General features: G+C 42.7%; 1 protein-coding gene across 3 annotated transcripts in view; it reads right to left on the reverse strand.

The window, feature by feature from the left end:
- Ptgfr (prostaglandin F receptor) overlaps positions 1–6,128 on the reverse strand; it is a 37,988-nt gene extending 31,860 nt beyond the window's left edge. Inside the window, exons 1-2 of one of the 3 annotated variants that reach the window (XM_034500532.2) lie at positions 5,319–6,128; positions 3,047–3,916 (exon numbers count right to left, since the gene is read on the reverse strand). In XM_034500532.2, the coding sequence (XP_034356423.1) occupies positions 3,047–3,844 (798 nt within the window). In that variant the 5' untranslated portion in view covers positions 3,845–3,916; positions 5,319–6,128. The other 2 variants (XM_076933409.1, XM_076933408.1) reach the window with 2 other exon arrangements.
- Positions 6,129–12,087: the final 5,959 nt, after the last annotated feature.

Here is a 12,087-nt window from a genome sequence, read left to right on the forward strand (position 1 = left end):
CTGTGTAATCTCTCTGTGTGCACATATATGCATAGATACAAATGTATAGTTTATATGTACATAAATGCATACGGCACTGGAGAGATAACTTAATATTTAAGAGTACTTGCTTATCTTCTGAAGAACCTGAGTTCAATTCTCAATACCTATGTCAGGCTGCTCACAACAATTTGTAACTCCAGCTCCAAAAATGGCCTCAAAGGGTATTTGTGTATACATGGCATAAATTACACACACATACACACACATACACACACACACACACACAAGCACATACATACATATGCATGTACATAATAATAAAATAAGTAAAAATGTAAAGAACATACATTACATATATACTATTTACATACACAAATGCATGCACAGATTTAGACACATAGTATTGGTTTACTGTACCATTTTGTACACAAAATGTCAACAGATTAGAAATGTTTGATATTTTGTCCAGAACAAAATACATGTTTATGGATTTTCATATATTCTTTTCACCTAATACATACAGATATGTATCCCTCTGTTGGGAGCTGACTTTAAGCAGAAAGCGGCTAGATCAACTTTGCAGCCATCTGGAACCATGTACCCTGACGAAAGACTTGGTTTTCAAAAGCCTATAACAGCTGAAGCACACTCTGATAAGTATATTGTTTATCCCACATAGCTTGTTTTGCTGTTTAGTGACCTCAGCTGTATGGTGCACGTGGTAAAATGTTTTCACCTGTGTTCTCCTGCTTGTGCTTATAAATAACCCAGGATTTCCTTGTAAAGGTGGTGTAGTAGTGGAGTAGAGTAGGAATTGTGTGTGTTGAAGACAGTAAAGGAGACTTGACTACAGATCCTCTGGTTTGTTTTCCATTCTTCGAGTTTCTCCCCCTTCTTTCCCCACTCTCTCTCTCTCTCTTGCTAGACCCCGACCTGTGGACAGAGCAGGCCGCAACAGTTTTGGCACCCGAACGTGGAACTAGTGAGGTTCCCAACATCCATCTACCATCCTTTAGTGCTTAAACAAGGGCACAGTTATATAGAAATTCTACTGAGTGTTTTTAAATGATGACAAGCAAAGAGAACAGTCTTGACCTAACAGTCACAGGATAGAGCCCTCCATTCTCATCATTGGCTACTCACTCTATAACAGCTGGCACCTTAGCAATTTCAGTCAAAGTTAACCTAACATCCAATTGATCTGTATCTGATAATCACCCTAGAGACTAAATATTTAACTACAAAGATGACTAGAAAGATTTGCACAAGAGTTACGTCCTGTGAAAAATCAAATTTTGATTCTACATATACAAAAAAAAAATGACACATTTCTCAGGTAAACTTCATTACAAAGGAAATAATTTTGTCCCTCAGATACTTTATGTTTTCCTTCATTTAAAATTATCTGTTTCTAAAGAGATCATAAACCAAACGCCTTTTACAGAGAAATAGCTGGATTTCAACATTCTGTTACTCTACAGGTGCTGACCTGGGAAACATTAAAATTTACCATTTGGTTTCAGTATTTGCTTAACTCATTTTCAAAATTCAGAATCCATTCTGGTCAATCATTTCCAATCTCTTGACATTCATCCTACTTAGGTTTCAATTAACTAGTCAACAAGTATTTATTGCCCTACCAAATTAGAGAAATATGCATAGCAGGTACAGCAAACTCCTTTTAAAGTTATACATTCTATAAAAAAGAACATTAAGAGGTATCATCATATATATATATATATATATATATATATATATATATATATATATATATATGCAAAACAAAGCTTGTACTTGAAGCTGGGCATAGCGGGCATGCATTCAGTTACAGGGCAAGAAGATCACCAGGTGTTCAAGGACTGCCTGGTCCACCTAGAAGTTCCAGGTAAACGTAGCTCGAAAGACCATTTTATAGTTGTTGGACTCTCAGAGTTTGGATGAGCTTGTTTCTATATGGAACTCTAAGCTAAAAGTCTAATGCAGGTTCTTACATTTGTCAGCTGAAATTTTAATTGAGAGAATTTATCTGAGTTAATCGTATTTACAACTACAAAATAGAGATATGAAAAAAAAAACCTAAGTGTTACTAGTAACTAGCACTGCTTCTACCTCCTCCCTGCTTCTCCTCCTGCCTCATTTCCACCTCAGGCCAACCTGGATGTTCATCTCTGGATGCCAGCCTGCTTCCCTGTCACTGCAGCAAAGGTTGGACCCACTTGGCACTCTCCCTTCCTCCTGTAGAAGGGTAGCTCTTCTCTTTAATAACATATTATTATCATTACTCTCATCATACAGTGAATTTGGTGAATCAGCTGGGGCCATGGCTTCCCTTAAGGTTTTTCCTTCTATGTGGAAGGGAATTTGAGTACTTCGCTTCTGTTACAAAATTCCCTTAGTTCCAGATTAAATACCAGGCTGTCACAGGTGCCTGCTGACTACAGAGCATTTAAAGGAATGAAAGTTGTACTCTCATGAATGTCCGATGATGTCTGATCCCCTTGCCAGTCAGACTTCCCCTCACAATGTCCGCATTGCTTTGGGCTCAGTGAACTAGTGACGCCTTGTGCTCATTACCCACAGGGCTGGGTGAGCTCTCCATTAGCTCAGCTTATCCCCAGAGTTGGCAAGCTGTGACTTCATCTTTACATCAAGAACAACCCCACAACTGTTCTCCTCTGTCTGCGAATGAAAATCTGTATCACTTTCTATGAAAGCCTACCTGACCCAATGGTCTATCACAGCCAATCATTCTATCAATCTTTTAGAAGGTAACGTCCAGTATGTTGAAACTACTGCTCGTGTTACTTGACCCTGTCCCACATGGAAGCAGGAAAGATTGTGGCTACACTTCTTAGAAACATATAACTTTTCACTGGAGCCTATGGAAAAATAAACCTGTGGGTCAAACACAACTTAATTCTAAGCCAGAGCTGAGCACTGAAATCAATTTTAGCATTTGAAGGATTGACATTCTAGACCAGAAACCCTGATGATGGCAACAAGCTTTGCACAGAACATAGATAAACCCAAGAGAGCAGAATCCACCAACACTGTCAGATCTTACCAGAAAGGGACTCCAGCAGACACAGGAGACACACATTATGGCCAGGAGCTGAATGACCATCTCCAGGTGGTGAGACCTGCCTTGCCTGTGTTGTTGACTTCTAAACTTCACTCTTAAGAGTGTGACTCCAGTGACAGCGTTGCACAAGAACGAAACACCAAGAGCTAAGAGTCCAAGGAAAGAAAAGAACAAGAGATAAAATCTGTCTTGCCAGTCTTCGATGTGCTCCGTGTTGTAGAAACACCAGGTTCTGGATGCTTGGATTTGATAATCTCTGTGTCCAAGGATGGGCAACAAAGCCACGAAAACAGCAAACATGCACACGCCACCCAGTATCATTTTCACGTGTCTAGATGTGATTTTTGTAGAATGGAATATAGGATTGGTGACCCCGATACATCTCTCAATGGCCATGGCACTGCCTAGAAAAAGTGGGCACAAGCCAGAAAAGACCATGGAGATTCCGAAAATACTGCACAGGATGTTCGACTGATCGAAGCGGATCCAGTCTTTATCGGAAGCATACACAAAGACAGCTATCCCTCCGTTGATGAGGTGGCCAAAGAAGTCTGTGATCACCAGGCCACTAGCCAGGAGCAGGAAGGAAGCCTTTGACTTCTGTCTAAATCTCTGATATGCCTTCATGAGAATGGCGATGGCCAGGCTGTTAGACAAGATCCCCACTGTCATGAAGATAATTGAAAAAAATACTGAGAGCCGATTCTCCGTCTGGCAGGTAGTGTTTGCGATGAGTCCAGCTGTAGGAGACACTGGCTGTTTGGAATTGTTCATGGACATTGTCGTGGAGATAAATGCTGTCCCCTCAAGTCATCTCTCTGTCACAACTGTGCAGTCTCGAAGTGCAGACATCTGCAGCATACAGGACAGGAATTATAAAGACCCAATTACAAGCCATCTGACATTTAGAACCAAGGGCCTCAGCACCCTGGGATGGGATGGGTTTGCCCAGCCTATCATAAGTCAGGCTGCAGAACTCTCTGACACCAGCATGCATCTGCTCCCTGGTTCTGTTTTTCTAAAGATATCACCCAAACTGACACCTGTCAGTTCACTTCCCTAGAAAGAAAGAAATCTCTGACAATAAAAACAAACAAACAAACAAAATAAAAACTCTTGATGTCTTGATGTGTCCTTGACATCTTGAATCATTTGAGGCCTTACTAAAGCACTAACAAGATTAGCTTTCAATCCAATGAAGTTTTTAAAGCATGGCAATCTATTTAAATAACTAATCCTTTAAGATCTTGTGGGACATTGACCCAAGTGGTGACCCACCTACCTGCTGGTCATAAAACCAAGATCCTGAAAGGGCAACACACAGAATCAATCTATCTCTCTCTCTCTCTCTCTCTCTCTCTCTCTCTCTCTCTCTCTCTCTCTCTCTCTCACACACACACACACACACACACACACCCCTCAGTCACACTTTGACTCATGGAAGAGTGTTGAGGCTCTGAGTTCTGATGTAGCCTTCTTTCACGGGGGCAGAAATCCCTTGGCAAGATGAGGAAAGGAGAGAGCAGCTCTCCCTTAATTCCTTGTCCTGAAACATGCTGTCATGTAACCTCCAGTAAGAAGTACTGTTTGCTATTTGGTTTTGTTGCCCCTAATGCTGTGAGTCCTAAGTCCGGGCTGGCTTAAGGACCACAGTCACTCACCACTAGATAATTAGATTGTTTTCCCAAAGCAGCTTTCCGGGAGGGAGGCTGGGGATGCAGTGGCTTTAGGTGCCTGGAGGGAGAGGCTGGCTGCCTCCTCTGTCTTAATCACAATTCCACTTTAGCCAGTTGCAAAGCCCAGACCCCAAGGGGCCTCAGCTTGCAACATTGCCTCTAAACCTAACTAGCTTGCTGAAATTTTTTGCAATTCCTCAAACTCCAGAGAGTTCTTTTCCCTCCCACCCTGGGGGGCGCCAAAGGTCTGCGGCAGCCGGGTAAGGACAACGAAGTGCCGCCAGCAGGGAATCTTGGGGAAAGAAAGGGGCAGTAGCCCTGCGTGCCTGCTTCTCTCCTGAGGCGGGAGGGAATCCTTGCTATTGAGCCCCATTCTTACAGCGAAACCCCCAAAGCCTTCTTTCCCCATAGAACACCACGAATTGAGTCCAAAATCCCTGCGGATCTCAGCCTATCGTGCTCTCCAGAGGGGCTCCTGTATCTGTCGGCACCGGAGTTTATCAACCCTGGATTCGGCTGGAGAATCCAGGGGCCGTGGGAATCCGGCCATGGGAATGCAGCCACGGCATTGATGTTACCTCGGCATCCTGGGCCACCGAGTGGCTGTGTCCGGAGCATAAGAGCGCTGAGCCCCGTGTTCCATGGCGCAACCAGCCCCGCGCAGCCACAACCTCAGGTTCCACCGCTCGCGCCTCCCTAGGACTCTTCTGAGCACTGGATCGCCGACAGGACAGAACCTATTGTGTTCTGGACTCCAGAGCACCTAGAGATGCTCCCAGCTTCTGCGGGGTGGAGGGCTGGGTGACCTCCGCCCCTTCCTTGTCTCTCTCCTCTCCGCCCACTTTCTCTACCCGCACAGGGTGAGGCTGCAGCACGGTCCTGTGATGCTTTGGCCACCGAGAAGCAGAAGACAACGCTTTCGGCCACCAGACAACTACGAAAAGTTTTGCTTTAAACTGGTTTCCAAATGAAAGAGGTTATGTCTGAAGCTGCAGGGCAGAAATGAGGAGAGACAAGGCGTGTTTAGACCCTGGTGTGTGGGTCTGTCGGATACAGCTTATGGGGAATGAATTCATTCCAAGTCCAACCAAAAAGGGATGCAGAAATTGGAGTAAAGGGCTGCCAGTTTGAAAGAGAACTTATAGCAGACATCCACCGGGAGTAAATTAAAGATCTGGCCAACTGCTGTAAGCGGAACGGCGTAGGCTCCACTGTCACTGGATGCAAGTCCATCCAATAAGAGTGTAAGGGGAAGTGTGAGCCGAGCACCTGCTGGCCTGGGGTTCGAGACCTTTTGGGAGCGTCAAAGTCCTTGAGAGAATTTATGGTGACATCCACAACGAAGGATGTGCACCTTACAGATTTTGGAAAAAAAAAAAAAGTACTTTATGTTCGAGTAAAGACGCTCATTTTTCATTGAGTTGTTATTTGAGCTTGTTAAATGTAGAGTGTTGTGTGAACTTGTACAATGTGAGTCCTTTTGCACTGTAATTGATTTTAGCTAATAACACAACCCCCCACACCTGTGAACATGCCATTCCCAACCCAACACTTGTGTGACCCTATTACCGATCTTAATTTCCCTTCTGAACCTAGCAAAACGTCGTCGCTAGCTGTGTGAAGAAACAGTGCCACACTGAAATGAATCTGTTTCTCCATTCCAGAACCAGAAGGTGCTTCCAAATTCCTGAATATCGAAAGGGATCATAAAGTGCAAAAGCGAGATAAAATAAATTAGCCATTAACTGTAGAGAAGTCCAGTTGCACATTTTCTCCCTGTGGTAGAGATAGAGAATGTTTAAATTGATATTATCGTAGCATGTTTAAACTGTGACTTGGGTATGGTCAGAGAGGTGAATGTTTTGATTAGTAGAAAAAATGTTGTACCTGGATGGCCAGTATCCAAAGAGCAACCCTGTCACAAGCCACACTGAAAATGTGACACGGAGTGCCACTCTTTCCTTTAATGATTAACAGTCCTTAGTTGCAGTTCGGCGTGTTGATGGTTTTCCTTGTGTTTCTCTCGTGGAAAATGGCCCTCTATGGGGGTCATCTCTGTCGTTCCCCTATTCTTACTGACGGCAACATCAGAACAGTCACCAAACCTTTGAAGTAATAAATTCTAGAGACAGGATTTTGATTTTGGATCTCTGTAGCTTGGAGACAGGGGCATCTCACACCAGTGCTGTGGCACTGGGTATGGAACGAGGAAACATGCTGGCTCATTCAATGTCAAATTGTAGCAGTTAATAAAATCAAGGCAGTAGTGATTTCTTTTCCAAAGTACTACATAAATTGCATCATATTTTCAATCTATTCTGTACCTGTTATTGGAATTTCTCATTTAGAACCCCATTCCTTAACCAAAAGATAGTTCAGACAAACTAGATACATTGATATTAGCAAGGCAGGCTGCTCTCAAAGAGTGAACAATGAGCAACTTTCAGTGTTGCTCCCAGGGTATGTGCCACTCTAATCTGACTCCCATTTCATATTCCCCAAAGACAGCGTAGCAAAACTGGTTAATCCACAGAAAGAAAAGTTGTCAGACCAAAAACATAAGAGAGGTCGAGAGACTGACCAGCCTTTCTAAAATATAGTTTAGTTTAGTTTTACTGCTGCATGTGAGAAATTGATACTCCTATAAAATCCCTCTGCCAGTACTATTTCTAGGAGACACATATAAACAAATGCTGTGTGAGCGAGCACGGGGCTCTGTATTGTGTGGGTCCTACTACGAGATGAACATGCTTCTGTAGTACACATGTGATGGGGTTTCAGATAACCAGCATTCTCTTTATATTAAATGGAGACAAAGTTGCTGCTAGCTTTGTCTCCACTCGAGGAGACCGGAGAGGAGCGCACTGCATGGGCGCACTGGAGACCGGAGAGGAGCGCACTGTATGGGCGCACTGGAGACCGGAGAGGAGCGCACTGCATGGAGCAACTTAGACAGAAAATGTGCTCACTCCATGACATGGAAATTGAAAGAAAAAAAAATACTCCATAAAAATCAAGGAGGGATGTTGGAAATTGAGATTTGGCGTTTTAATTAAACTGCCTCCAAGGTTTATTGGAATTTGCCACTGAGATTAATGGAGGAAACATGCTCTAATTCAGTTATTTTAAAAATTACAACTTTAGTCTTTTCATTTTATTCTGTGAATACTCGATACATTGAAAGTAATACACAATACATTTGTGAGTGATAAATTATAAGAATGTAATAAAATTAACTAAGAGACTTTCTTTTTTGTTTTGTTTTTGTCTTTATTAATTAAGTTATTTATTTACTGTACATCCTGATCACCGCTCCCCCCCCTTCTTCCTAGTCCCTCCCTCTTCCTTACTCTCCCTCTTCCATCTCGACTCCCTTTCTACCCAGGAGAGAGAAGCCCTCCAATGGATATCCACCAGTCTTGACATGTCAAGTTGCAGTAAGACTAGGAGCATCTATTCAGGCTAGACAGGCAGCCTAGCTAAGGGAATGAGATCCAAAGGCAGACAGTGAGGTCAAAGACAACCCCCTGCTCCTGCTGTTAGGAGTCCCACATGAAGACCCAGATGCACAACTGTTACATCTGTGCAGAGGGCCTAGGTCCATGCCATGCATCCTCTCTAATACAATCTCTATGAACTCCCATAGGTCCAGTTTAGTTGATTGAGACTTACTTTCTAATAAAGGGTGTGTTAGCTTCCTAGAGCTGTGTGTCCAAGTAGCACATAGAGGGCAGTGTGAACAACAGAAATCTGGGTCTCTGGAGTGAGCCACTAGGATCCAAGTTCCAGTTGTGGAGGAGGAAGCATAGCTGAGTGGTTAAACAGGGCCTTCAATGGCCTCCTCCTCTGAGCGAAGCCAAGGAGGTTGGAAGCAGAAGGCATGGTTGGTGTTTAGGACTTTTAAGAACATTTGACTGGACTGTGTCTTGATAAGGAATTGGATTCTAAAGAAGTAATCCCAATAATAGATACAAAGAAGGTTGGCAAAGTAAAGAATTTATGTAGTTCTTTGGAAAAGAAATCACCACTGTTCTAACTTTATTAAACGAGCGCTATGATTTAACACTGGATGAGTGAGTGTTCCTTTTCTCTCCATACCTAGAGTTGTTCAGCAGTGGTGCAAACAGTTCTGCTCACTCTGCTATCTGCCTCATCTCCCCTCTGTATGAGAATGAAAACGACCCAGGCTGCCATTCCTGAGGGAGTGTCCTATGTCACAGGCTGGGCATAGGACAGGTAATCCAAAATATCCTTCTTTCTTTTAAAATACATTTATTTTTAAACTACACTTCTTTGGTCTATGTTTTGCATGCATGTGAGAGGGAGTGTGGGCCATGAGGGTAAGCATATCACAGCATGCACGAGAAAGTCAAAGGACAATCTGGGGAAGTAGGTTCTTTCCTTCTACCAAGTGGCTCGAGGGGATCACACTCAGACCATCAGACTTGTGACGAGGGCCTTTACTCTTGCAGTCTCCCTGGCCCTCCGAAATTCCTTTCTATCCAACTTCTTCTTAACTTTCCTTTCTTCTTATCTGCTAGCCTTTTTACATTGTCACCATAAATAGTTAACAGCAACAGAAAATGACATGGCTGGTCTGAGATATTGTGAAAGAATGTGGATTAGATATTGCAAAACTTTCTGCACTCAAACCAAAACAATGCAGACATCTGTCCTTCTTCTGGTTTAGTTCTCAGCAGCAATCTTGGATATAAAGAACACTGCTTTATGTTTATATTAAAGCCGGGGTTGCATGAAGACTTGGGAAGAGTACCAGTCTGTGGTCAGACACACTTGGTTTTCTCCTCATGTTCCTGCTGTTTGAGAAGCTAAGTTACTCGATGTTTTTGTGTTTAGGATCACACATCTGGTTTAAGTCACTTCATTAACTCATTCATTTATTCATTTGTTCCTGAGACCTACTGTAGTGTGTAAAGCTGCCAATCATACAATGACAGCAGATTGATGGCCTACAAAATAGACATCAATCTTTCTTGTGCAGTACAGATTCCTGAAGAATAACTGGGAGTCAGTTATTATCTGAGTGATTGGGGTGAAGTTGTAAAAGATAGAGAGAATCCTGTATGAAGTCTTACAGATCTCAGAATCTAAGGATGTGGGATGAAGCAAAGACTTGAAAGGGTAAGGAAAAGAGGTAAGGATTTGGGGGAAAGTAACTGAATGGACTGGGAAGAGCACTCAAATCTAGGTTAAGTAGGACAGAGTTGGTAAGCGAGCATCCGGCATAGTATGAACCAATGGGACTAGAATTCTGATGGTCCCATAGAACATTTAGCTACTTTCTAGACGATTGACTATGTCTGTTAATTGTTGGCAATAAAGAATTCTGTCCAACATTTATTTAATTATTATAAACAATAATGATTATTATCCTCTGTGGGCTGAGACTCCAAGGAGTTGTTTGGGGGAATTGGGAATGTATTTCAGTTGTAAACGAAGAACTAATAAAATCACATGATGTTATATAAAGATATATCAACATCTACCCCAGACAGAGCTCTAGATAGCTTTAAACTACTTAATTTGATCCTTGTAACAAGTCTGTAGTGTGGATAGCCATGTTGTGTCTTGTCTTCATTACAAAGAAGAAAACAAGAAGACATCTGGTGATTTCCTTAGCTTACATACCATCATCACTTGTGAAAAAAAAAAAAAAACATATATTTGGTCAATTTTCTTCATGGCGGCCATACTACTGGCTGATAATAGGATACATACCATTAGCTTCATGGGAAGGTCAGAGAAGAGGCAGATGCAACTAAAGACAATGAGGAAGGAGGTTGTTACTGCAGTTCTGGCAAGAGTTATTGCAGATGTAGCCACAACTAGACCATGCTGGCAACAACTTCTCATCCAATATGACTGAGGTCTTTATGCACAGATAACCTGTGATGGTGTACACAGAGGTTTCCCCACACATGTGAAAATCAAGGTAGAACCTGAAGTGATACAGCTACAGAAACAGGACTTCCCGGGATCACCACGCAAGCATCAGGCAGGCAAAGGCAGGGGACAGATTCCCCTATAGCTCTCAGAGAACCTGACCTTACTGTCATCACTAGCAGGCCTACAACCATATGAAACTCTACAGTTTTAACTCACCATGGATCTGAGGATAATCTCGGGCTTCTGATCCCTGTGTTTCATGTCTCAAGTCTGGGGTTTCGGGTGTGAAGTCTTGTACAGTGCTAAGAACAAATTCCGAGCCTTGTATGTGTTAGGTGAGCGTCATAGAATTAGTGGAGCTCCATCCAGCTCCACTTTATGTTATACTATCCAGTTCCTGGTACTTGGTTATCCAGCTCTAGAAAACAAATACAATCCTTTATTGGATATTAGATTCATTGGTTAATTTAATTATATTCTTGACAATCAACACAGCCTCATTGAACATGAGGTCTAATGGTTGCTATGTTTCAAGTCAACACTGGACAGCTCTCAGCCTGACATCTTTATTATTATTATTATTATTATTATTATTATTATTATTATTATTATTATTTTAAGTTTATGTGTTGTAAGTAAACTCCAAGAGATCAATAGAGCATGGCCAGGAACCTGGAGCTTCCCCGAGAAGGGTCTCCCTGAAACAGCTTCTCACCCGGCACTTAGGTTAGAGTAGGCTAGAGAATATTTCTTCCTTCCCTTGGCATTAATGCAAACCAGCTTGAGACGAAACTCTTCCCCAGGGAAGAGTAAAAGCAGTTACTGGGCATGCTTGGGAAAGGAGAAAGAAGAATGTGTAGGGGCTTTGGGATGGGAAATGCATTGCTTGCTGTGCTGAAAGAAGGACCCCAGGAGCCACTGGACTCAGCAAGGCACAGATGCACCCAAACCACTAAGCAGGAGCCTTAGCTGCCTGTGTTAGAGGATCAGTGTTGGTCCCATAAGTATCCCTACATTCCAAGAACTGGCTATCAGCTCTGTGCCTCTGGGGTCCGTTAGTCTTCCTCCTAAACACTGTGATCCTGTCTTGAGTCTTTCTCCTCTAACCACTTAGAATCACAATTGAATAAAATGCCACAGAATAGAAAGTTGCAAAATTCTGATGTTTTTCAAATCAAGTGAAGTGTTCCATTTGTATTTAAATTGGCATTGCACATAAGGACACACAGTAAACTCAAGACAGTAACATGACATTTGAATTTCATCGACTGAGTGCCCCTCCGATGGCCCAACTTCCTTCCCATTAGGCCTCTTCTAAATGTTCCACCGCTTCACGGTAGCTTCACAGGCTGGATACCACACCTTTAGCACAAGGACCTTTGGGGGGGCAGGGGGGCTTCTAAGCTTGAAGTTTTACTATAGAGTAAACAGATGAAAACC

This window comes from Arvicanthis niloticus, chromosome 4 (genome assembly GCF_011762505.2).
Source record: "Arvicanthis niloticus isolate mArvNil1 chromosome 4, mArvNil1.pat.X, whole genome shotgun sequence".
Taxonomy (NCBI): Eukaryota; Metazoa; Chordata; class Mammalia; order Rodentia; family Muridae; genus Arvicanthis; species Arvicanthis niloticus.